The sequence below is a fragment of the Phyllostomus hastatus genome, unplaced genomic scaffold (genome assembly GCF_019186645.2).
Source record: "Phyllostomus hastatus isolate PE091 unplaced genomic scaffold, TTU_PhHast_1.1 phas_contig_17, whole genome shotgun sequence".
Lineage (NCBI taxonomy): Eukaryota > Metazoa > Chordata > Mammalia > Chiroptera > Phyllostomidae > Phyllostomus > Phyllostomus hastatus.
The window spans coordinates 18,517,135-18,544,877 of record NW_025333664.1 but is presented as its reverse complement, the minus strand read 5'-3'; the positions used below and the strand labels follow the sequence as shown (position 1 = coordinate 18,544,877).

General features: G+C 40.2%; 1 protein-coding gene across 2 annotated transcripts in view; it reads right to left on the bottom strand.

The window, feature by feature from the left end:
- The window catches only part of LOC123815311 (ubiquinol-cytochrome-c reductase complex assembly factor 1), a 96,765-nt gene that overhangs the window by 47,451 nt on the left and 21,571 nt on the right, over window positions 1–27,743 (bottom strand). The window contains exons 3-6 of one of the 2 annotated variants that reach the window (XM_045833587.1): window positions 27,556–27,651; window positions 26,510–26,617; window positions 19,822–19,894; window positions 13,591–13,648 (exon numbers count right to left, since the gene is read on the bottom strand). In XM_045833587.1, the coding sequence (XP_045689543.1) occupies window positions 13,591–13,648; window positions 19,822–19,894; window positions 26,510–26,617; window positions 27,556–27,651 (335 nt within the window). Of the gene's footprint in view, window positions 1–13,590; window positions 13,649–19,821; window positions 19,895–26,499; window positions 26,618–27,555; window positions 27,652–27,743 lie in introns of both variants that reach the window. The other variant, XM_045833588.1, reaches the window with a different exon arrangement.

The following is a 27,743-nucleotide window of genomic DNA, read 5'->3' as shown; positions in this document are numbered from 1 at the left end:
TTCATTTTACTGATGAAGATGGGAGCCCTACAGAAGGCAAGCGGTCTGCCCAACCACAGAGCAGCCCGTAAAGGTGGGTACAGTGCTGTGCTGTCCAGTATGGAAGCCACTGGCTACACATGGCCACAGGAGCACTTTACAAAGGGCTAATTCAAGTTGAGATGGGTGTAAGTTTAAGATTTCAAAACTTAATTCAAGAAAAAGTATATAAATACCTCAAAATTTTTACATGACTTGCACTTGTCCAGAATATAAATCACAGAAAGTATTATGCTTTCATCTGTGTAATTATCAAATTGTTTCCCTCCTTAGAATGTGGCTCCATTGAAGGCAAATATCAAGGCTGGTTTTTAATTATCATTGTATTTCCAGGGTTTAAGTACAGCAGACACTTGACATATATTTGCTAAATAAATAAATGACTAAACTCAGGACCAAGTTTAGGGCTCTTTCCCCTGTTCCACCTTGCCTTTAATCAGTCCAGAGGGCTCCCTCTGCTTAAGACCTTACATAAAAATACAAGAATTACATCTTATTAATAAATACAATAATATATGCAATGATATATAAGAATATAAACAGGGTCATCAACTTTCCAAGCTAGTTCTAATCTCATTCTATAACCACACTTAAATTTCTATTTCTCTCATCAAACAGTTACTAAGCAGTGACATCAGGATTACTCACCTAAAGACAATTCCTGTGATTATTGTAGAATATTCAGACTACATTGACAATTCTATCTCCCTGAATTAATCCTGCCCATTAACATCTACTAGCAATAGCATGGTACAATGGAATGATTTCAGCCTGGCCTGCCTTAACATCTCTTTTAGTAACTAAGATGGAGAAAAGAAAACATACTTATCAAATTTGCAGATGACAAGAAGCTGGGCAAGAAGACAAATATGCTGGATGACCCAACCATGAACCAAAAATACTTCAACAGGCTGTTTTAACAGGCTGGATCTAAGAGAACGAATTTGAACAGGAGTAAATCTAAGGTCCTGCACTTTGGCCCAAAGAGCAACTGCAGAGGTACACCATAGGTGAGTCATACCCACCTATGTATGAAAACGTTTTACAGGCTTAAGTAACAGTATATGTTTGAAGGGAGGCAAGAGGGGTGAGGTTGTCCCCAAATTAATGTAATTTTAGATGCAGTAACAGAAATACAATTTATCTTCAATGCATAAAGTGAGATTTAAGTGAGATAAAGTAGGAACTCAGCACAGATCAGACTACCTGAAATTCTGTCCATAGTTTGAGCACTATGATATTTAACCTGGAAAAAAACAGGAGCGTTGCCTTAAATATTGTAGCAAAGTGATTACACTGTCCAAGAGTTAGAATCAGAACTAATGTGAGGGCCACAGAAAGAGAAAGAACTCACTCAGCATTGAATTTTGAAAGCAAAACTTTCTAACAGGAGTTTTTAAATATCCAAATGATGGAATGGATAACCTCGAAAAGTAAATGGCTTGTTTCTGAAGGGCAAATAAATGCGTGGTGGGAATTCAGCTGCCCGACAACCCGATCTCTAATGTCCCTTCCAACCTTGGGATTCGCTGATTCTGTGATTCTAAATGTGTAGCCTCTGAACCTAGTTTGTGCCCTAGAAATAACATTTTGTGACAATAAAAAACAGGTCATGGAAAAAGATTTGCCCACTTTTTACGATACAGGGCATATTCCGAGCAGAAACAAACTGGGGAAAGTTCAACAGTTCTTTTCATAAGACTTTTTGTGAAGTTAATCAAACCACTCGTGTCAGCCTCTCACCTAAAAAGAGCTGTGTGTTTTGATGCTTAAGTGTCGTCAGAGGCCAATTCATCAACAGCAACAGTGAGGTAATGGAATTCTTCATTTATTTGAAAATTCTGTAGTTTGTTAATACACCTGCCCTCTGAGGTTTAAAAGGCACAGATTTTCTCAGGCCATAAACTTACCAACTATATCAACACGGGGCGAAGTGTTTTTTGTTTCGGAGCTGTTTGTTCTATAGCCCCTATAGATAACAGCAGGCTCAAAGGGTTATCTGGGTTGAAAAGATAAAGCAAATTGAAGACACTTTCAAGATGCCAATGAACATAAACTGAGCTCCTAATGTGTGAGTGAACAGTAATGGTTGGAGGCTGCTGGGGATAACAGTGATGACTAAAAAGGGCCCAGCTTCCAAGGCTCAGTTAATCTCCCAGGGGAGACCAAATCTGCCATATATACAATTAGCCCTACAAGAGAATACGGTAAGTAACCCAAGAGAAGTACAAAGTGCAAAAGGGTTTGAGAGGATTACTTTTGGCTGAGTGAGAACAGAGAAAGTTTCGTGGAAAATGAAACATTATACCTGGGGTGTGGAAAGATGAGCTGAAGTTGGACAGGTAGAGACAAAAAATAAAGAGAATTTACAGCAGATGGAACATTACAAGCAGGGCAAAGGAAGAGCTCAACAGACGTAAAGGAACAATGGTTTTGTGGGAGGGCAGAGTTAGGAAACAGAAAAATATGCTATCGAGGTCATAAAAGGCTTTGAAATGCTATGCTAAAGAAGTCTGGACTTTATTCAGTAGACAATGGAGAGCCACTGAAGAAGGGGTGTAATAAATAACATTAGCACCTTGGCATTGAGAGCAGATGAGTCTCTTGAGAATTTAACCCTTTCTTCCCAGCCTCAACCCTGTAATCAAACATTAACGTCACCAGAGCTGAAAAATTACTTAGTGAATATTTACTTTATTTGAACTACGGTATTCAGAACAGTCTGATCCAGAAGTATAAGCTAAAGTGTGCACATGCCTTTTAAGAGCTGCACAACCAGCCCTGACCTAACTAACATGGCTGAGTTGGTTGGGTGTTGTCCCACAAACCAAAAAGTTGCAGGTTCAATTCCTGGTCAGGGCACATGGCTGGGTTGCAGGCCATGTGCCCTGTCACGGTGTGTGTACAACAGGCAGCTCATCAATGTTGGTCTCCCTCTCTTTCTCCCTCCCTTCCCCTCTCTCTAAAAATAAATAATATCTTAAAAAAAGAGCTATGTAACCAGCAAAGATTTACACAAAGATTTTACACAATCAGTAAAATTTGTTATAAACTGTACCTATTATTGCTGATACTAACAGTTTAGAAAATACGGATTCAAGCTTGCTAAATGAAAGGACAAATTCTAATTACTCCTAAAACATTGTACCTAATTAGTTCAATAGTCACTTATTTGATGCAAAACACTTTCAAATAAATCACACATAACTAAAGTTATAAAATCAAAACAAAAAATCAGTCTTCTCATCAGCAGGGAGTATAATGAAGATTCCCATGAGCTCGATGGGAAAATACGATTCTAACCCACAGAGCTGCCCACTCACTAGCACCGCACTCGGCTAACTAAAAGCTCAACTAATGTTTACCCTGAGCTTGTAAATGAAATTCTCTAGGTAGTTAAGGACAGAAAGTAGTCCTGTTGTGCAGAACTTCTGTGTTTTCTTCTTCAAGGAAAATGCACTGCAGAAGGCGGGGCCCACATCTTAGATAGTCAGCTGCCTGGGATGTCCAGACCAAGCAGCCGAAGGTCAATTCTTAGGCCACCTGACCTTGTGGCCTACACATTCAGTCTACTCCTACCTCTTTATTATTTTAAATAGGTAATACTTGCATGCGGTAATAAAAACTAAGTCTCCTTCCTACCCACATCCCCCAGCCACCCTGTTCTTCTCCCTAAGACAACCATAGTTAGTCATCTCTTAGGCATCTTTCCAAATATAATCCACAAACTTATATGAATGAATACATATTCTTTTTATGTAAATGATAGCCTCTTTCCCCCCACTTTCCACAATGGTGGTATTCTACACACACTGCTCTTACGTTGAGAATATATTTACTCTGCTACAAAAAATGTGGGTGAAGAAATCTCAACTCCAACTGTTTCAACCACAAATACCACAGTCACCCCAGTGAAAGCATTTTTCTTAGATGCCAGAGATGATAGATTTCCACTAATTTACATAGCAATCGTTATGGTAACATCTGGTCTAGGCTGAATTCAGCTTATCTGGCAATGTTACCTATTCTAAAAATGACTAAGAAATAGAGGAAAAAATCCTTAGTAGCAAAAATAAACAAGTGCTATAATTAACAGCTAACACAACCACGTGCCAGGCGCTGTGCTGTGATTTGGAAGCATTATTTCATTTAATCCTTATAATACTCTATTAGGCTAGTATTCTTCCTGTCTCCATCTTACAGATAAGGAAACTGAGTCTTGGAGAAGTAACTTGCCCAGAGTTACAAGCCTTGTAAGTGCCAAAGGAGATCTGAACCCTGATAACCTGACGTCAGAATTGTACTGTTTTCCTACCTTCTTTAATGACAAGAAGAAACCCTCCAGAATCCATTTACTCCATTTTTTATTTAATCCCCACAAAAGCATAATTTAAGTTTCAAAACTAGCATCACATTAGAAACAGCTTATCAGAAGGGAAAAGACTGGCTAGCTGGAGACAAGCATAACTACAACAACAAAAAGTAACTCCTGGCAGCCTAACAGGAAAGAAACTAAAAATGTATTTAAAACAGACCCCAAAACTAGAACAGCCACTGAGGTTCAACAGGGAGGGCAAACCCACCCAGTGCAACTCAAAGAAGACAGCACACGAAAATCAGTAAAAGTTATCAGGACCTCCCGAATCATCCAGAAAATGTTTCCATAAAAGCATGTTAGAAGGTGAAAGGAAAATGAGTGAAACAAAGTCAAAATGGTGAACAAGATGAAAGATCTGATCATCCTCGTACCCACTGCAAAACAAAGCTAACACTTGTCACAGGCCCTGACCAAACAACAATAATGTTTGAGTCATCAAACAAACTGTCCCACAACAACTGAGAACACTAGGCTTAAATAAGAGAACAGAGTAAGCTCTACTTCAAAACACATCAAGGATGCATTCCTCGTAACAAGTTAAATGTGGAGAGCTCAGATTACATTTTGTTGCTGATTCAATTTCATAATTTCAGAGCTGTTCTGGGAGGAATAGAAAAGGAGGGACTTTCATGCTAAAACATAATAAAAATTGCCCTTAAGAATGCAACATAAACTTTAGAAAGAGACAGCTGCCTGCTCAGTTTTGCTGTGAACTGCTCTAAAAAACATAGTCTATTTATAAAAATCTTTTTTAAAAGAGACAACCTAGATTAAGACAACAAAAATATTTTCAAATGAAAACTGGTTACCTAAAAGAAGTGTATAAAAATAACAAAAGGCTGGGCCTGGTCGGGTGGCTTGGTTGGTTAGAGCATTTTTCTATGCACCAAAATGTTGTGGGTTTAATTCCTGATCAGGGCACATACCTAGATTGCAGGTTTGAACCCCAATCAGGGCGCATATGGGAGACAATGAATCAATATTTCTTCTTCTCCTTCTCCCTCTCTGTCTCTGTCTCTCTGATCAATGACATATCCTCAGGTAAGGAATAATAATAATAATAATGGGCTGAATGTTTAAAAAAGAGAAAGACAATATGGTAATAAAAATTCTTGCATTAAATAATTAATTTAATCATTCACTTATCGAGTATTTACTAAACACCTACTCTGAGTATAGACTTAATCTTTGCACAAACTATTATTCTCTGTTTGGAGCAATTCCACTTTCCAGTTACCTTCTTAAGTTTGATAATGTTCTTAAACCTACAATTTATTATTGAGGTTTTCAGCTTCACAGTACTATCCTTGCCTCTCAGTGATTCCAGTGGCTCATAAATAATACTGATTTCTTTTACATATAAGGAAAGCAAATAATCCAACTAGCAAAGTAAAGAAAAAAAGGAGTGTTCAAGCCCTAGTCTAATTGCTCCCTAATATCTCCAAAAGGCAAGCATAGAGGTGGGAAAGGGGAAGAAATACTCATTGACCAAGAAACTCAAAACAGAAAGGGTTAAGGTATGAATTCTGCATTATGGCAAATAATAATGATTACTACCATTTATTAAGTCCTCTAATATGAGACTTGTCACTGTAAGATACGTTTGCATTCACTATGTCTACCAATCTGCCTAACCACCTATCTAGTATAACTGTCCCATTTCACAGAAGACAAAACATGCTCTGAGGAGGTTAAGTAACAAGGTTGTACGGCAGTGAAGAACAGCTAGAATGAAGCCTGAGTTTCCCTTCCCCTCTTCTCCCAAGCCACAGAGTCTCCCAGCACAGTGTCAGCATTGGCTGTTCCCCCCATTCTGTGAAAGCACAGCTCCCAGAGCCTCTTCCTGCTGGATCAGACAAGGAGGAAGACAGCTCGGCCTGCAGAGTTCAAAGGAACGAGCCTTTCCTAGTCAAGCTTTCCTCCTCTCTGCCTAATCTGGGAGAAAAGAATTCTTGTTATTCCTGACGCTGACCTCCTGCCATGTGCTGGCAGCTCTGAGCATCCTGTCTCACTCTGTTTGGGCCTTCTGACAATGCCAGTTGTGTTTTGGCCTTGTTTCTCCCTCGTGGTAGTTTATAAGCTGCTCACAGTGGACCTGATTTTGAGTTCAACGAAAAGTAGTGGGCACTTGGGCAGGTCTGTCATTCTGGCTGCTACGAAGGACTCCAAAGGGGACTTTCACATAGCTTGTTTCCCATACTGTGCCACCACCTGAGGCCAGGAAAGCAGAGCCTACATGGCCACACTCAAGCCTCAGCAGTGTGCTAATGAATAAGTTTATCTATCTGTGAGCTGGCACACTGAACCTTTCCCGGGGCTTGTGTACATGGCTATCTCCACCTGGTTTCCTAAACTCCCTCCCCACGAAGCCTAACCTTTATGTGGGGAGCACGGGGGCCATGAGACAGTCTGTGGGCAAACAGACAAGTGGGGTGAGGCACTTCCTGAAGCCTTCTCACCTGACAGAGGGCCCCCTCCAAGAACTACACCTGGCCTGAGGCCCGCCTGTCAAATCCACTATAAAGAACAAGCTCCTGGGTAGCAGGTACCGGCGTTCGCAGGTTATGCAATGTTAGTAAACTGATGCTGCAGAGGCCTTTGGTTTGGGCAAAAAGCTACATGTGTGGGTGTTGGAACAGAGCGACTCTGGCCGGGGGAGGGAGAAAAAGGATGTGCACATGGCCAGGGCTCACCATATATAGCAGGTCTGGAGCTGCTGGAATCCAGCGTGAGCTCGAAAGCCCTACAGCTACATCAAACTGCAGCGGTGGTTTTCAAGAGCCCTCTTGCAAAGGCCGGGAATGTCTGCCAGGGCCGTTCTCTGGCTGGACTGAGACTGGAACCAGTCTGTTTTCCAACCCCTTCCTACCTCCACACTTTACTTCTCTTCTTTCCCAAAGGCTCCTTCCCCTAGGTTTATAAAAACATTTCAGAGTTATCCCACCTTAAAATAAAAAATAACAAAATGCTCCCTCTGCCCCGTTTCTCCCTCTAGTGATCATCCTCTCATCTTTCTCACTTGCAACGTCTTAAAACACAGTTAACTATTACTTCTTCCCCTCCTAATAACTCCGTAAGACCCCACATCCTCCAGTTCCAGCCCCCAGAGGCCAATGCGACCGCTTTCCTTGACCATCCCCAGGAAGCCGGCCTCCTTCCCGCTGTGCTCCCGTAAGATCTGTGTGTCTGCTGAGTGCACTCATCACCCTGTACTGCTTTCAGGTTCACTTGTTGCCTGCCCAGAACACAGACAGTAAGTGTCAAGAAACACAGTTTTATATAGGTGATGGGTCAGTGCTATGCCTTTCATTTTCAGAGGAAGAAACCTCTGTCGCCCCCAGGACCACCAAAAGGGACACTCCGGTAGGAGGGGAAGCGTTGCGGAAGAAGCAGTTCACACAGTCAGCTTTGGAACTGTGCCTTGGATCCTCTGTTACTGATAAACAGGACTGACAAATCCCTTAAAACTGGCCAAATTGTCTCCCCATTTGTAAAATGGGGGTGGGGGTGGACTAGCTCCGTGATTTTTAGATTGTGTTCTCAGATTCCATGGGGCTGAGGAAGGCTCCTTCACCAGTGGGCACGCCGTGAAGACCTGAAGTGAGCTGGTCATTCCCACTCCCACCTGAGCAGAGACTCTTTCATCTACCAGTACTCACGAGTTGCAGCTGAGCGTAAAATTTCATGCACAAAAATAAAGAAAGAAAACTCTGTTGGTTAAAACAACAACAACAACACACACACACACCTTGAAAACCACTAGGTACCTCTGCTTGGGATGCTTTTCCATCCACGTTGTCTTGCTAACTTCTGCTCATCATTCAGATGTCTGTGTGGAAGTCATCTCTTCGGTGACACCCTCCCTGACTGACCCACACCCCCGACTGACTGAGGTGCCCCTCCACATCCACAGAGCCCTGTCGCTCCTGCGTGCAGAGCACCTGTCCCAGGTGTATTTTATTAACGATTTGTTTACCGTCTCTCTTCCAAACCCTAAGCCCTGTGAGGGCAAGGAACAAATCTTCTGCGTACAGTAGGTTCAATTACAGGGGAAATGCTATAATTTTACAGATTTAAAAGTAATCAGGTACTTAATAAAGTAACAGTATTAATTGATATTAAATATTGCTACTGTCAATTAATATTAAATACTGGGACATTAATAAATAATCATTTAATTAATTACTTTGGTAGTTTTCATTACCAATAAGGAAAACAACTTAACACTTACTTGGAGGAGGCCAGACCCACACTTAAACTTCCCCTCCACCAAGTGCTAACTGGGTTTTTGGCCAAGTTCTCTGACTTCTCTAAGTTTCTGAGTCTTCATATTTAAAACTGAAACAAACTAGTTGTAAGAATGTATGGAATAACATATGTAAATAAACAAAAGGTAATATCTATAAAGGATTTAGGAGTTATAGTATTTATAATACACAACTTTAAAATAATTTTTAAAAATACAAACTGCATTTTATTCTCTCTCTACTCCACCTTCCACCTCCATCATAGGCACAGTCTAATTTTACTTGTTCCATTGCATTTTCTAAAATTAATCTGTGCACTTAGAAGGTACTAGTATTCCATGACAAATCTATTAACATTTATAACACCAACATAAATTCCAAAAGCAGAGCTTTGTGGCTGTCACCTGATCGGCCAACAGGTATGGCCAGGACACTTCCAACTGCCACAGGAGCCAAGTCAGATCTGAGGCCATCAATCATTTTATAAACATTTACTGATAAAAACTAAGAGTAAGAGATAGGGCTGAGGAAAAGAAGTAGCTCATTTTCATATCTTACTGAAAAGGTAGTAAGCCCTGACAGGGTGGCTCAGTAGGTTGGGCGTCGTCCCGCAAACTGAACGGTCATCAGTTTGATGCTCAGTCAGGGCACATGCCCAGGTTGCAGGCCAGGTCCCCAGTTGGGGGCTTGCGAGAGGCAACCAACAGATGTTTCTCTCCCTCTCTTCCTCCCTCCCCTGCTTCCCCTCTCTATAAAAATAAAGAAATAAAATCTTCTTTTAAAAAGGTAGTGAAAGTAATTCTTGCTCTCAATGGTGTTACTGTCCACAAGGAAGACTGATGATACATGTACAATAAAATACAGAAACGCCGTGTGGTGGGTGCTGTAACCCAGGCACCCAAACTCCTACGGGAACACAATGGGGACTGACTGCCTGCCTTCAGACGGAAGGGAAGGCTGCGAAGGGGAGATGGTATCTAAGTCGCATAATGAATGAAAACCAGGAGTTGTCAGGTGGAGAGGAAGGCGTCCTTCTAGACAGAAGAAAATTCTGTACAGAAGACTCGGTATTTCCATGATACAGTTTTTCTTTTTCTTGCAGAGGAAGGAGTGGTGGCAGTACTGGTACTTAGAACGGCACCAGGAAGATAAGTAAAGGAGGGCATGGCTGGTGGGATGTAAATGTTGTGCTAAGAAACATGCATTATCCTGAAAACAACGGAGAATATTAAGGATTATGTGTGTGTGTGCTGATCCAATTGGCACTGAGCGGCCTTAATTAATTATTAGTTAACTGGCACAGGGAGAGGGTAGTTGCAGGTGCTATTGCTTATAACCCAGTAAGTCAATTTAACGGGCGACATCTTGAATTTTTGTTTAAAATGAATTCAAATGGAACAGAAAACATCAGAGATTATCTGACCTTGTAAGGGTAAGTTTTACAAAACTATTGTATCAGACACATGTGTATGTTCTGGGCCACAAAGTAAAATGCATTTGTTCCTAAGGATCATGGTTAAAAAATAGAATCCTTTGAGTTGGTGACTGGTGACTAACCAGATGAAGGGAGTGAGGGAAAAGTCACGGACCCCCAGGTTTCCGGTGGGAGCGCCTGAACAGATGGTGACACCACTGACCAAGTGAGGGGACAGAGGAGGGGGCCTGCTTTTATCAAGTCCTTGTGGGGATGCTGGACAGCAACCTCTCTAAGCACTTCTTCAGCCGCTACAGTCAATACTGATATTGTTCAGCAAAGACAAAGAACACACAGTCACTGCAGCTGCAAGTTCACATGAATACACAACTGATAAGGGCCCTCTGGAAGGGTCCCCGTCCTAAATCCCAACACACAGAAAAACTTGGGAACCAGACAGAGCAGACAGGATAATGGAAACATCAACACCTCCTCCAGGGAACAAACAGGATGTAAGGAATCCTGCCCCTATTCTAAGAGTCACTCTTGGGAACCCAAGCAAGCTTTCTGGAAAGCCCCACTGTCAGGGTATTCTGTTTCCTAGGTGGTGTGGGAGGTTTGGAGGGACTGGGAGTTCTTCCTACTCTAAAGACTGCTTTCTAAGCCTTACGGCCTCTCCCCCTCATACCCCCGCCTCCAGGAGGCATTTCAGTCCCTACACACCTCTAGCAAGCCCACTGAGTCCAGTAATACCGAATTGGGCTATCCCTTAGTCTCCCCGCTCGGGGCTCCAGGCCAACAGAAAAGGGCTGGAAGGACAAAGCTTCTCCACAGACTTGGGGTGGATCCATTACTCTTCCTAACACCCCTATCCCTTAGAAGACAAGAGTTCCCCATGTTTTCTTGGGGATCACAGCACAGCTGGGTCCCAAATGATCTTCCTGGTGACCCTTCCCCATCCATTCCTCCACAAATCTGCCCAGATACTTCAGACAACTGGCTGCCCTTTAAATATTCATGTTCTTTTTTTTTTTTTCACACACACCCCCATTCTTTTATTGTGGTAAAATACATAAAACACACATTTCACCATTTTAGCCATTTAAGTGTACAATTTAGTGGCACCAATTACATTCACAATGTTATGCAACCATCACCACTATCTATTTTTAAAACTTATCGTCACGCCAAACAATCCCTTAAGTATTAAGCAATAACTCCCCGTTCCTGTCTACTCTCAGTCCCTGATAACCTCCAATCTACCCCTTTCTCTCCCTCTGAGTTTGCCAATTTTAGGTACTTCATGTAGTGAAATGATACAGTATTTGTCTTTTTGTGTCTAGCTTATTTCACTTTCTAAGTGATTGTCTATGATCTGTGTTTAGCTCCTGATATTCCCTCTTCTCTGACAGAAGAAATGCCCCCTCTTCTCTGACAGAAATTCTCCTCACCCTTCATGGTACATCTCAAATGTGACCTCTACCACACAGATACTCTTTATTCATTTTTAGAGGGGAAGGGAAGAAGAAAGAGAGGGAGAGAAACATCAATGTGTGATCATCTCTCACACCCCCTACTGGGGACCTAGCCCTCAACCCAGGCATGTGCCTTGATGGGGAATTGAACCAGCGACCCCTTATTTCACAGGCCTGCACTCAATCCACTGAGCCACACCAGCCAGGGCACATCTGTTTTCCACTAGACTGAGTTTCTTGAAGGTGCAAACCATGTCAAATCCTTCTCTCCAATGCCCCACAATCCTTAACACACAGTAGGTTCTCAATCTGAGTTTGCTGATTCAAACTGAAAAGCTAGTGACTCATTCCACCAAAGCCTGCAGATCATAAGGACTACGGGAGGCAGGGTGGAGGGGAGATCAAGGGTAGGTTTGAAGCAGACAGCCTCTCTCCTCCCACTTAACTGGTGGTGGTACTCCCCACTCCTCTGAGAAATTAAACCAACCTCAGCACGGAAGACTCGGCAGACATGTTTGGAAAGGGTGGTCAACTTGAAAGAGCTGCAAGTAGTTTCAAGGTTCTCTCAGCTGCTATTAGTCAGGTATTGACCTTGGGATGTGGTCACAGGGATTATGTATTTTATTTTGCCATCCACTCCCTCTAACACTCTGATACCTCTAACTATGTGGGCAATAAAGAGTCTTTCATACAGCCTCTGAATATTATCTTTGAGCTCCTCTGGGAACAGCCTAGCCTCTCAACCCTCCCACCTTTCCAGTGAGTAATTCCACAGGGCCACCTCTGCAGTCCTCCCCTCTTAAAAAAGTAGTTTTTCTCTCAGTATACCCAGCTTCCCTCCCCGAAGCTTTCCCTAACCTCCACCATGCAGACAGGAGCTAATCTGCCTTCTCAGCTGTCTGGCTAAAAGGCATAGCACATTTCAAAGAAATAGGTAGAACTGGTGAAGTTTTTGATTGTCGTAGCTTCCTCTGTGCTCCCACAAGCACTACTTCATCAAATTCACTATGGGACTGAGCCATTCTGATTTATAACTGACCATTTCACATGTCTTATCTCCCTCGCCAGACTCTGAGCTTAGAACTGTTGCTAACTTCCAGCGAACTGCCCAGGACATAGTGTGCACTCAATAAACTACCAGCTGAGGAAAAAAAAAATAACATAAAATGAACTGCCACCTTAGGTCCCTCAGCCAATCTCAGTGACTGAGCTCAGAAGAAGAAATATTTCAGAGGTGATCAAAACCAAAAAGTCTTTATATAGCAGTCAGGCCGTGATGCACAGCTCAGCGGAAGGCAGCCTCAAACAAGGGTCCTTTTGACAGGGCAACCCTGCCCCACGTTCCTCAGGTACTGACTATGGCCAGAGTAGTAAACTTGGTTCTCCAGAATTTACTTTCCCAAGGCCTGGCAGTTCAATAAATACATTCCCCAGCCCCCACTTCAATGTCTCTCCTATATCCTTCTGACCTTTAATACTGTGTAACATTAGATGAAAAATTAATTTTTTTGGCTACTTATTTTGCAGCTGAAGAAAAATATACTGTTTAAGGTGTCAAATATTTTTACATGCAACAACCCTGGCATGAATCTAACCTGTATGCACATTTGAGAGGCGCAGGCGTAAATGTCAGCGCTATAATTTGTTATAGGTTTCTGATGACCAGCAATGAAATGACCACGGATTCTCACAATTCAAACCACTTTTACGTAAATGTGAACTTTCCTAAAACAGCCAAGGGAGAGAACTTTCCATCCAAGCTCAGGGAGCCTCTTTGAGATACTGATAGCATTGTTCCCTGGGTTAGGTGTTCCTTGAGAAAATCCTACAAATATTAGCTTCTTTCTGGGACTATGCTTTGACCTTTTAATAAAAATGTGCTTCAAGACACCAGTTATTAAAATGAAAGGAACAGTTTTTAATGCCCGAACAACTTCCATTTCATATAATCAGCCCTGCTGAAGGCTATACATTTCAAGCTAGCAACGTTTAAAAAAAAAAATACATTTGGTGACTTCATTGAAATTGCTCACTTACCAGACATGAAGAAGAGTTATGAGAAACCATGAGTTGAATGTATCAGGCATCTGACACCCTAGAAAATAATAATAAAGCATAAATATGTATGGGTTTAGAGGAGAAATATTGATTATCTTTTAAATATTGGCAGGAATTTGTTGAACTAAAATACACAGCAGTGACGGGACTCTGTGCTGGTACTGTCGGGGCGGGACAGGCCGGGAAACCACGGGGGCAGGACCCCCGGGTGGAAGAGGACCGACTGCAGTCACACAGCCAGCCTCTCGGTTCCAGCCGGGCCACCACCGTGCCGCGCAGCCTTGGGCAGATCAATTCTCCTCTCTGCGCCTCAGTTTTCTCACTTTGTCTAATGCGACCAAGATGATCTCCATGGTCCCTTCCAATTTCCGTGTAATTCTGTTATTTTCCCATCCTGGTCTCAAAATCTTCTGGAAAACTAGGCAGACACCACCTTACCTACCTCACTTATTAAGCACAGGCTTTTCTCACTTGCACCCCGCTGGGAAGTCTAAGTTCTTCTAGTCTCCTTTTCCTGTCTTCTTTCTTTGAGGTGACCCAGTGTGTTACTGAATGATTCACCCCAAATAAATAACCAGAAGGAAGAAGTGGGGCTCTGTGGAGCTGCAGCTGAGTAAGAAAGCAGACCACTTCCAACAAAAGGCTGTCTATCTCCTCCAGGAATGACAACACTGGGCAGGACTCCCTTCTCTTTGGTTTAAGATACCACACGTGGGTCAGTGCTCAGTTTAAGATACCACACGTGGGTCAGTGCTCAGGCATCCAAGCATCTCAGATCTCTAAGAAATGCCTCTGGCTGGGTGAGGGGTCCCCCACCGAATATATTCTCCTTAGTACATGACAGGGAGGAAAAGCTGAAGTAAGGGGATAAAGAAAAAAGAGAATTACTGGGTAGAATCTGTCCTTTGGAGCGATGACTCAAGAAATAAGTGGTATCTTCTGCCTTTCAGGAAACAGGGAAGTACGCAACATACTAAATAATAGCAAGTGGGAGAGAAAACACAGGGCGGGACCCCTGGGCGGCACACTAACACACCAATGTGATAAAGAGCTGTAATCCATTGTGGGCTTACTTTGTGTTATAGGAGGCGCTTTACATGCACTGGCTCAGTGAGTCCTCCCGACAGTCCTAGGAAGCAGGCATTGGATACTGTCCCCATTTGACAGGTGAGAACACTGACTCTTAGAGAGATCAGGACAGTTGCCCAGAGTCACAGCTATGACATGAGACATGTGGGACCAAATTCAGATCTGCCTGATTTCAGGCACTGTGGTCTTAATTGTCAACCGCCTGTCTAACACCAGAAACTAACATTCACTGAAGGCCCGCACGGCAGGCCAGGTCCACTGCTAGTCACGTCAGTACATCACCTCACTTAATCCTCACTTTAACCCTGAAGGGAGGCATTAAAGTTCTCAGTCTAGAGATGAGGAAACGGGCTCAGAAAAGCTAAGTAACTTGCGGGCAGCCACAATATTAGCAAGCTAGTGGCTGGGCTGGGGTGTAAGTCCAGGTCTGTCACAGAGTGACACCAAAATACTCTGGTGAGCGTACTGGGAGGTGCCCAGCAGCTGTCAAGTGGACTTCCTCTTGGAGCCCAGCAGGAGGGAGGTGAAGGCTGGCCATACGGCTATTAAGACACATGCCATCTGAGAGTGGGCCAACCACCCTCCACCTAGAACAAGAATAGCCATGAGAAACTCTCAAGCCCGGATCTGAAGTTGGGTCTTTTTTGGATGCTAGAACAAAACATTAAAAAGAAAAGTTTTCTTGGAAGTCTGTCTTTCAATCTGGAAAATGAAATTTGGCTGCTTCTAAAGGACAATCTGTTCAATGAGCTACCTCTACATCAAAGCTTCTCAGCAGCCTCCAGGAGCCTTTCCAATTTTCTCAGAGAGGGAATCAGTTCTTGGGCTGGAAAGCACAGACAGACAGACAGGCCAGCAACTGGACCTGGGTCACAATTTCCCCTTCTGGGGATCAGCTCAGGACTGAGGATGGGAAAAGAGCTGGCATATGACTGATTCCCTGTACACATTGGGGTCAAAACAGAAACCTACAAAGGCAAAGCCCTAAAAAACAAGACCACTCAACATAAAAACACAGCAGGTTCTTTAGGTCAATGAAATGAGTTTAAACACTTCAAAGTTAAAACCTGCCGTAGAGTCTTTTGCCATAACCACACTCTTGCTCCTACACACACTCAGTGCATTACTTTCTGAGACGAGGCACGTTCTTCCTCGACACTGAGTTAGATAAAATTCATCACTGTTACAGGGCGCCAGTGTTAACACGGTTGTTTGTTTAATGCAGGCTTTGGGGTCAAACTGCCTGATTCAAAACCATGGCTACCTCTCGCTAGCTTGAAGACTCTGAATAAAGTTACTTAGCCTCTCAGGGCCTCAGTTTTCTTCTCTGTAAAAATGGGGAGAACAAGAGAAGCTACCTTATAAAATTTTTGTGAGGACTAAACAAGGCCTGCAAAATATTTGGCAAAATGGTTAATATTTAATAGGTACTCAATAAATATTCACTATTGTTATTTTTCAGTGAGTTATTTCAACACTAGGGGTTCAATTATCTTAGAAAAAACTCACTGATTATTTAATACTGTGTCAATAAAATGATGAACTCCAATCATGGACTCATTCATTAAGGAGCCTCCTCTCAAAGTGTTACATGTTAGGGCCTAATCACAAAACAGCCTACAGACGGCAGTATGGAATTAAGCACAACTGTACTGATTGGCTACCTCTGATCCAAAGTGCCCTTCAAAACAGAACTGGTCTCCAAAAGACCAGCTAGCAAAGCTCAGAGAAGATGCACTCATTTATGCACAGCAGGGGGCTGCTAAGGTGTCTCACCAGCCAGAACCCACAGTTCCCAGCTCTCTGGATCAAGATCTTTGAACACTGTGGCTCTGAGATGACAGTCTACTTTGGCATTCTATGGGGACCTGTCCAAGAGGCTGAAACACATGTTGTTTACTCACAAGTACACTGTGAGTAAACCATTCATTCTTACACATTCTTCGTAAAAGAGCACTGGCCTTGCTTTTGCTGGAGTGAGGATGAGACTGATAAGCTACCTGAAGTTCTCCATCCTTTCAAAAAATTACTAAACTCTCAGGACTCTAAAGGTCAAGCCCTAAAATACCAAAACCCAAGGGACCAATGACCACTTGAAAGGTGTAATATAAATACACATATTCTCCTCTTTTACCCCAAATCTGTCTGTCTAGACTCTAAGATGAAAAAAAACAAGTCAATCTCATTATTTTATAGAAATTCTTTATCTGCCTTCAAATAGCACTTTTCAGAATGGCTCCCTTTTTTTTAATTCCCTAGCCACAGTCTGGAACCACTTTGATTTGATGTTAAACATTTTATTTTATTTTTTATTTTAGAGAGGGGAAGGGAGAGAGCAAGAGAGGGTGAGAAACACTGGTGTAAGAAAGAAACATCGATTGGCTGCCTTCTATACGCGCCCTAGGGGACCGAGCCTGCACCCCAGGCATGTGCCCCGACCAGGAACCAAGCTGGTAATCTTTCTGGTTCCCAGGACGATGCCCAACCGAGTGAGCCACACCAGCCATAGCTTAGTTTGATTTTAAACTTTAACCTACCCACAAATGACAAAGATAGACCACAATGGAGCATAATATAAATGAACACTCTATGGTTCTAAAAGGCAATCTTCAAATAGAGTCTTGGAAAACCTGAAATAAGCAAGAGTGGTGTCACTGAAAATTGTACAACCGCCTCCCTAGTTAACTACTTCAAGAGGCAAAGCTAGGACAAAGCTCACTAAGGTGTACACACTTTAATATATAAAAACATCAGTTTACTATGCTAATAGAACTTCTCACAGGCAGTTCTCATTTAAGTATAATAAAATACAAAACTATTAGGATGAATCGCAATTTCTCATTTGAAGTTACCTCAACTCACAAACAATATGTTACAGTGGGAAAATTCCTGGGTTTTAAACCAGATGACACAGGGTCAAAGCTGGCCGAACCCAATCTAGACGAGTCACTTAGCATCTTTAAGTTTCAACTGTTTCTGGAAACATGACAAAAATGAAAATAAGAATAAAAGCCCTTCCTATCCCACAAAGTTTCTTTAACTTCTAATGAAAAAATATAAAAGTATACCATGTAATTGTGAATTATTAGTATATACAGTAATAATTTTTATAAACTTTTATTTTTGTAAGTAGCTTACAATAAGATTATAAATCAAAACTTAAATGTCTCATTATTTGCTATATTAACTCAAGAATCTTCAATAATGAGGACTGGCTAAGACAAACATAAATAGTAAACATCATTTCAAAATAATTGTAATTCATTTCTGAGTTATTTATTGAATCAAATAGTAAATAGAAGTCTGAGGATAAGGTTTTAGTATCTGTTGAAAAATACTTAAGCTCATGGATTAAAGAAACTACTTTAAAAAATCCAGCTTCTAATATTAATAGTTTCTTCATCAGATACAGAAAGAATCTTTTCCTTTCAGACTAATCTTTCCTAAAATGAGAAACTGTTTGAGATTAAAAGGAAAACAGAAAAGTTTTATTCCTTCACTATGAATACATAAGAAGTGGAAGGTGGGTACTAAGGCAGAATCACAACTTAGTATGATATGTTTAATTTCTAATATGATATCTGCTGAAATAGTAGAAACAAACAAAACTTGCACTTGGTGTTTAAAAACTAAAAGAGTTATTAAATAATCAAAACTACATCTAGCTTTCTTTATTTTTGTGAACATAACTGCATGTAAATATTTTCTGTCTGTGAAAAACACCATGTACAGATGATCGGGTGTTTGCTGCTGGGAGGCTGATGGCTGTCAGCATGGACACGCCGTGCACACACAGCCTCCCCAACAGATGCATGGGACTGGAAACGGCTTAAGCCTGCCCAATAACTTTACAAGTACCTGCTTTAATTAAATTTGTTTATAACTACAATGGTTTAGAACATCAAAAGGAATACTCTATACAATCAATGGCTCACAATGGTCTAAGCCAGTAAAACCCTCTGGAAAGCAACTTATCGATGGGATATAAATAATAAAATTATATGTGCCTTTTAACCCAACGGTCCTTCAGCAGAAAAAAAAAGAAAAATCATGAGGCACATTCCTGGATTAACTGAGACAATTAAAAACTAGAAACAGCCCAGGCTGGCGTAGCTCAGTGGATTGAGTGTGGGCTGCGAACCAAAGTGTCACAGGTTCGATTCACAGTCAGGGTACATGCCTGGGTTGCAGGCCATGGCCCCCAGCAACCGCACATTGATGTTTCTCTCTCTCTATCTCCCTCCCTTCCCTCTCTAAAAATAAATAAATAAAAAACTTAAAAAAAACTAGAAACGGCCCGGGCTGGGTGGCTCAGGTGGTCAGAGTGTTGTCACGACACGCCAAGGCTGTGGGGTTGATTCTCGGTCCGGGCACACGCAAGAATCAATGAATGAATACATAAATGAGCAAAACAACAAATCAATGTTTCTCTTGCTCTGTTTTTTCTCTCTCTCTCTCAAATCAATCAATAAAAAAAGGTTTTTTAATGAGAAATAAAAGGGGACCAATTGGCAAAAAGTTCACATCGAAATGCTGAGTAAAACATCTAGAACGTAAGAGGTCTGCTCACACGAGTACACATTACTATGTAAAAAAGATGCGTGTGTGGACAGGGGGGTGTTAATGTCAAAGTACTAGACCAGCGGTTTTCAGTGTGCCACTGTAAAGCATGCAACGCCTAACTATCGAGCCAGGACACTGATGCCTTTTCCCTTAGATTTTCAAATTAAGAAATGACAACAGACAACATAGCTGCTTGGTGTGAGTGAATCAAAATTATATCTATTTTTTGATCAGCTCAGCAAAAAATGTATTTTTTGGTGTGTGTGCCACAGAATTTTAGTAATTAATAATTAGTTTATGAGGTGAAAAAGGTTGAAAATCACTGTACTAGACAGATTTTCTTCCCCAAACTTCTTAAAATATTTTATTTATAGGGCTCTTCTGGTCTTTGTTTATTCTATTAAAAGAGAAAAATTAGCAGCTTTTATTACACACATTGTGAAGGAAAAATGATTTTACCAGTGACTTTAAAAAAATATATCCTATTAAAAAACAAACCATAAAAAATAAAAAGTAAATTCATTTTCCTTTCCAGAACTATCAAAAACAGTAACTTACTTAGAAAGAATTCCTCGAAGTCAGTTTTCTTCACACAGCTAGTGTACATGCGTAGTGCCGCAATCTTAATCTTCTAGACAAAGAAAACAAAACCAGACTCAACACACGACCGAGTGGACATGCTGTGGCCATCAGACACAGGTCGGAGAACCTTCTATTTTTTCTTCAGCTAGAAGGAAGAATCCAAACCTGTCTCTAGGCAATTTAGTGGCTAAACAAACACAAGATATTTCTTTCTACTTTTAAAGCTAGTCATTCATACAGACTTCATACAAGTTTCACATTTCAGGGTTTTAGTATGAAAATGTCAAAAAGATTTTTCCAATATTTAAGCAAAATCTCTCCTCTGATTCAAGCCCATTTCACCACATGCAAGTCTCTAAACTACTGTTTCACACCTACCACATCAGTTCTCTTTCATCCGAAATCCTTTGTTATTAACAAAATCACCCATTCTTCTGACCACAATCAATCAAACAAACAAACAAACCAACCAACCCTTATTCCTTCAACCTCTCCTTAGAAGCACATGTATCTATTCCCAAGTCTTTTTCTCTTGGAGGAAAGTCATTTTTTTCTATATTCCCCTAGTTTTATAGTTAGCTGATTAACAGAAGACTATGTTTATAAATAAGAGTTTCTAATGAATATAAAATATAGTAGAAGGACTGATTTTTCACTATTTTCCAAAGCACTAAGAATTTTCTTAGAATTTTGATCTGAGTGGAAGTTTTAATTTATTCTCTGAGCTGTAAATTTAAGGTTTGTGTATTTTACTATATGTACATTATGCCTTAATGAAAATAAATAAGTTCTTTTAAGAGTTGAACTGTAAATCTGAAGACCAACTCAGTACTAACTAAATAGGTATTTCTAAGGACTTTCAAAATATTTCCTTAAGGATACAATTAAATAAACTAGCACATCGACAAAAGGCTTATAGAAGTTTATTTATTCTTAAAACATCCAGAGAAAATTACAAACTCAAATATGCACAAACTAAAGAAAAATATGCACAGATATGCAGAGACTGAGAATGACATAGCTACTAAAGAAAAACCAATCTGGAATGGTAGTAGAGGTATATTACTATGGTTCAAAGTCACCAAGAATATTGTATCTCCAATACTATGCAATCTTCATATTTCTCTATACCCTCTAGAGTCAGAACAACAGACTTTCATGGGCAGAAATAACCCTGATAAATAAAGGAAGGATTATGTCTCTGACTGAAATTAAGATTTTTTATTTGCCAAGTTGAGGCCTGTCATGATTTCAAGGCTTTTAGTATAAAGCTCACATAGGGAAAAACAGAACAGAACGTGTTAACCAGCAGAAATCAGATATACCTATGTAGGGAGTAAATCAGCACTGGAAGCCCATGATTAAACAAAAGCCATGGTACAACACTAGAAAAACAGCAAATTAAACCTAAAAGCACGCAGAAAGAAAGATATAATAAAGACAAAGAGCAGAAATCAATAAAATTGAACAGAAAAATATAGAAAATCAAAGAAACCAAAGCTGGTTCTTGAAATCCAGTAAAATTGATAAAACTTTAGTCAGACTGATAAAGAAAAAACCAAACAAACCAAGAAACAGAGAAGATACAAATTATAGAAATTACCAACATCAGGAATCAGAGGGATCATCACAAATCCTAAGGATTTATTAATAGGATAATAAGGGAATATTAGAAAAAATATTATTTCATACATTTAATCACCTAGATGAAACAGACAAATTCCTTGAAAGATATAAATGACCAAAGCTTACTAGCATAAAAAAACATGAATAGTCTTGTATCTATTAAAGAAATTGGATTTGTGGTAAAAATCTTTCCCTAAAAAAAACTCAACACTCAATGGCATTCACTACAGGATTCTACCAAACAAAAGAAATGATACCAAATCTACACAAACTCTTCCAAAAAACAAAAGGAAAGAACATCTCCCAGATCATTCTATGAGATCAACATTATTTACTCTGATATCAAAACCAAAACTATAGAACCAGAGCCTTCATGAATACAGCATCAAAAATTCTGAACAAAATATCAACAAATACAGGGTCCAGCACAAATAACACCCCTCTTTTATTACAAAATCATAAGCATATAATTCTGTAACATAACAATATTACACTCAAGCACACCATATGACATTTTAGGTTCACATTAAAACTATAAATTATTACATCCATATTGTTACCCTATGACCACACTCAAGCAGGAATTACTTCTGCCAGACCCTATAGAATCCATCAGTATTTAAAAAGAACAGCCCTGGCTGGTGTAGCTCAGTGGATTAAATGCAGGCTGCGAACCAAAAGGTCGCGGGTTTGATTCCCAACCAGGGCATACGCCTGGGTCCCCAGTGGGGGCCACGTGAGAGGCAACCATACAATGACGTTTCTCTTCTTTGCCCTCTCTAAAAATAAATAAGTACAATATTAAAAAAAAAGAATAATATATCATGATAGATCAAGTGGAATTTATCCCAAGAATATAAAGTTGATTCAACATTTGCAAATGAATCAGTGTAACTCACTGTATCAGTAGGCTAAAAAAAAACCCATGTAACTTCACTAACACCTTCAGGTTCTTGGAAGTATCTGACACAGAACATACTTTGGAAAGCAATGGTCTGTACCATCACCAAATTAATGATAACATTATCCTAATACTTTGGCATTGACAGGTCTATTCCTATTCTTGAGGCAAGGAATTTAGGACACCTGTTAGCTAGCTCTTTGCTTCATTCAGTAAATAATTTGCTGGGAATACAGCAGCAAACAAAGCAGTCAAAAACTCCCGCTTTTGCCCTGGCTGGTATGGCTCAGCTGGTTAGAGCATCAGCTAGTACAACAAAAAGCTGGAGGTTCAATTCCCAGTCAGGGCATTCCCAGTCAGGGCGTGTACCTAGGTTGCAGGTTCAATCACCTGTTGGGGCATGCATATGGGAGGCATCCAATAAATGTTTCTCTCTCCCATAGATGTTTTCTTTTTCTCTCTCTCTCTAAAATCAATAAACATAGGCCCTGACTGCTGTAGCTCAGTGGACTCAACGTGGGCTGCAGACCAAAGGGTCGCTGGTTCGATTTCCAGTCAGGGCACATGCCTGGAATGCGGGCTAGGTCCCCAGTAGGGGCCACGTGAGAGGCAACCACACATTGATGTTTCTCTTTCTCCCTCCCTTCCCCTCTCTCTAAAGATAAATAAATTAAAAATCTTTTAAGAAATAAAATCAAATCAATAAACATACTTTTTAACAAAACTCCTGCTTTCATAGAGCTTATAGTCTATTCAACTATAAACACATTTACGGTTTCAAGTAAAATTCCCAATGGCTAATTCTTGATTTTTTTAACTCCACAGTTCCCTTCAGATTCTTATATAGAGAGTCCTTTAGGTTCATAATTAATCCCTCTGCCTAAGGAAAGGCAGACTTGTGTCCAAGGCCCAAATCTTTCCTTGAGAAGGAGGATTTCCTCCACAACATGTTCATGAAGAAAGCATTCATTGCAAATAATGAAGACTTCACCAGATTGGCCAGGTGTTTATACAGTGCTCATACTGTGGCAATCGGGAGCATTTTATAGTTCCTCACTTTTCCTACAGGGAAGCCAAACCTTTATACTTGGGTGAGCCATTTTCCTGGACAAATCTTTAAAGCCGGTCCCTAATACCATCACACAGGGACTGGAAATAACAACTTAGGGAAAGAACCTCTTCAAGATTCACATATTAATATAAGTGAGCATTGGTAGTCTGTATCTTTCAAGTTAAGGAGGTAGGTGAACTAAATTTCCACCCAGTCCATGTGTACAAATTATTCTGGTCCTCAGATGACATTGTTTTTATTTCATTCTAACTTTGGAAGACTTCATAAATCTACCTGGCTAAAACAGAAACACTTAAGAAAGCTTTAGGAAATGAAAATCAGCTCTCCCACAAACATACATTTTGTCCCATCCTACAAGACGAAAAAGAAATCTAGTAAAAGGCTTACGCTATGGGAAGGGGCTTTGAAGTCATTTGAACCTTCTATTCTGTCCTGGAGCTCTTTCTATGGCATTCCCAAGCCACAGTCAACCACCTGGGCCCCTGCTCATTAAGTCCAATGACCCTGTGAGGCTACCTATCCCACTGGAGGACAATTCTTGTTAGGTTTTTGTTTACTGAACTTGTATCTGTTTCATGTAACATTCACTAATCATCTGCCCACTGGAATACATCAGATTAGGCCTTCCTTTTCTTTATGTTTGCCCCTCTAATACCTGAGAAGAATCATCATGTCTTCCCCTTTCCAGGCTAAGCATCTTTATTTCCTCCAATCACTCTTCATCCAACACAGTTTCTAAAGCCTCCACACAGCTCAGTGCCTCTTTCTGAATGCATTCCAGCTTGTCAGTTGTCCTTCAGAACTGAAATAATCTTTTGGGTAAATGCTAATCTGGAAACTGCCTATTCTATGGCACGTGGCTGAATCTCATAAATGTTGTCCTTGGTTTACTTGATGCTACTACATGAAGATAATGAAAAAGCATGGTTACTTCAGAATAGTCATATAGGTAAGAAAAAGCTACATTTAAATTCCTAAATATGAACCTAGAAGAAAAATGGAACTCCACATAAGACTGCAGAAAAAGATGGAGGAAAAAAGGTTGATCCTGCTGATGTGGCCAGGCAAGCAGGTGTTTTACTCCCTAATCAAAGGCATGTAAAAACCCAAAACTCAAAAGATCTTACCAGTGCATTCCAAAACAAGTATCTGGCCACAGATTTCATAGTCAGTATTTCCTGAAAAGAGCTAACAATCTTTCAAAATGGAAAGTTACACCTGCATTTTCCCACCTAAATTATACTAGAATGTCATCTTTGATGTTTGAGATCACAAGGGAATAAAGAAAAATCAGAGGCAAACTCAAGCTAAAGCAGTAAAGAAATTTTCTGGTGGTTTAATAATCCTCCAAATGGTAGCCAACTTTCCCTCTGGAATTATTAAAAAATGCACTAGACAAAGAATATAGTAGTAACCAAGTGAAACCAAATCATCAAGAAATGAATAAAACAGTAAATTTCTTTTCTTTTCTTTCTTTCTGCTCTCATTTCCCTTTTCTTTTAACTAACTTCTGATTTTCAAACAAAATGCATTTTAAGTTTTTCTATCCAAATGCCATAATCACAACCATTCATTTTAATAGAGGAAAAGATTTTGGTTAATAACATTATCAAATATACTAATGATTACCAATTTTCAAAGAATTAAGATGCAGAAAAGATAACTTTCATGAACATAACTAATATTTCTTTGATGATTAAGGAGGCACTTCAAAACTTTAGGGTCTCAAGAATACCATTATCATCTCGTATGTGTGTTATTTTCTATACTTTTCAAAAGCCCCTTACAAACAAAATGCCCGTGGAATCACTGTTCACTTTTCAGAATTCATGTAAAAGGAAGATTATAGAGAGAAGCCTATATTGGTACAGTGAGAAGCATTAGGAAGAGAACCACACATTGTAAGAGGAAACTAAAAGTAGAAGTCTAATAAAACTGAAATTCTAATTTGAATCCAACTTGTTAAAATGGTGTAAATGGTGTTACTTGGTAATTTGGACAAAACTATGATGTTATCTAAGAAATAGGTAACATCTATTGGCTTCTTTGACTAATATATAACTTATAACTGATTAGGCTTATCCAACATTCTAGCATTTTAAAAGGCCCTTCTGCTGTAATGGTAAAGAGAAACTGGTAGAACTGAAGGTGACTGGAATGATGAAAACAAAATGGCCAAAGTTTAATTACTTTAATTGCTTAGAGGCAATGTTTAAAAAGCCTAGGGGGTAGCCCTGGCTGGCGTAGCTCAGTGGATTGAGCGTGGGCTGTGAACCAAAGTGTCACAGGTTCGATTCCCAGTCAGGGCATATGCCTGGGTTGCAGGCCACGGCCCCCAGCAACCGCACATTGATGTTTCTCTCTCTCTCTCTCTTTCTCCCTCCCTTCCCTCTCTAAAAATAAATAATAAAAAAATAACATCTTTAAAAAAAAAGTCATTCTAGCTTTAACATCCTTTAAACAAAAAGCCTAGGGGCAGTACGCACCTAATGAAGAGAGGGAATTCATTAATTTATAGCAATTACTATATATCAGATAAGATGCTAGGCCAAGAGTTGACTAGGCATGATACAGCTAGCAAATATGCCTCCATAATAAGAATTATAATAAATCAAAGGGGCAATTAATTTAAAAGATGCTTATTAGTAAAATTTTACAGAAAGTCACTACAATGACCTAGTGAAAATCACTTATGAATATGGACATAATAACATGTCCTTAAGAACACTGCCCATCAGAACACCTGGCCCGTCTAATTCCTTAGAACTCATCCATGTGACACACCATGTAGCAAGAACCTGGAAAGCCCAGTCTTGTTGGCCTGCCTGCCACGGAGATACTTCTAAGGAATCAAGTTGAGGGAACGAACAGAGGGAATATTTCAGGCCCTCATGCTGTACAGATCTGACTCAGAAAGGGGGTAAGGGGCCTACAACACACTCTGAAGCTCTCAAAATAATGTATGAATTTCACAGAAATAAAACAAAAGCTTTAAAAAATCTTCTATAAGGAGCAGGAAGCACAAAGCCCCAAAAGAAAAATGAGAAGAACTTACAAGTCCTTACCCATTTACTGTATTTCAAAGGTCCAGTGAACCCCATGGCTTCTATGATCTTCGTGAAGGCACCAACCTTTTCCTCAACGGGCTCTGGGAAATCCTTGGCACTAGAAAACTATTTAACCAAAAAGGGAACCAAAATTAGTGGCAAAAAAAAATATTTGTAAGAATGTGTGTGCTTCTCATTAGGTCTAAAAGCATTTTTATTGCTTAGCTTTTCGTTTTCACCTAGAATTTTTAATTATCATTTTTCTGGTCATCTTATCACTGAGCACAAACACACCAGGTCCTCCAAATTTCCAAACAAGACATCCCCACCTCACCAACCATATGCCTCCGCATCGAGGTCTAGGAAAGGATCAATTCTGGGTGTGAGAATAAAAGTTCTACAGAAAACTGTCTAGGAAAGGATCAATTCTGGGTGTCAGAATAAAAGTTCTACAGAAAAGAGTACTTCTAAAAGGAAATCTTGACAACACCCCCCCTCAACCATGTCCCAAAGAACAAGTCTGAGAAAAGGATTGTTCTACGCTTATTGACATAACAGGAATTAGAAAGAAAAATACTGTCTAAAAAAGGTCAAATAAGCACTGGATAAACATTTTTAGACCCTTGTATTTCCTTAGTGTGACAAATTTTCTTAATGACTATAGAAGATGAGTCTAGAAGTTTGCAAATAACCTCCAAGAAAAACCTGTTCTAATGCTAAGCCTCTCCAGGCAGGGTATATAACCAGTAAGAAATTCTCCAGAAGTTAAATATTACTTTATTTTTGACATGCAAAAATTTCATAAAGACTTATTTCTCTAAAGCTTTTTCCAGGCAAGAGAGTACAGTGGAAGAAACAAAGAACATGGGATCAGAAGCCTTAGCAAGTGTTCAGTTGGTCTGTCACTTACCATCCTTGTGACCTTGGGCAAGCCACCTCACTTTCCTGAGCTCACCTGCAGTGGGTAAAATTCCTTGCCTCATCCAGCTAACAATCTTGCTGAGATTCAAAGAACACCTGTGTGACAGCACTCTATGCACATAGAAAGCAATAATAATTCTCACCTTACTCGTGGTGTGATACTTCCTACTCAGCTGTATGTCTATTCCAGGAATCTGTTCTGAGCCACCACATGCTAGGAACTGGCTCATCTGGGGCCACTTGGGGATTTAAAAAAGAAAAAAACAGATGTAAGCAACACTGAGCATTCACTTAATTCACTTACAGGGTGAATTCCTCTAAGCAGACTTGT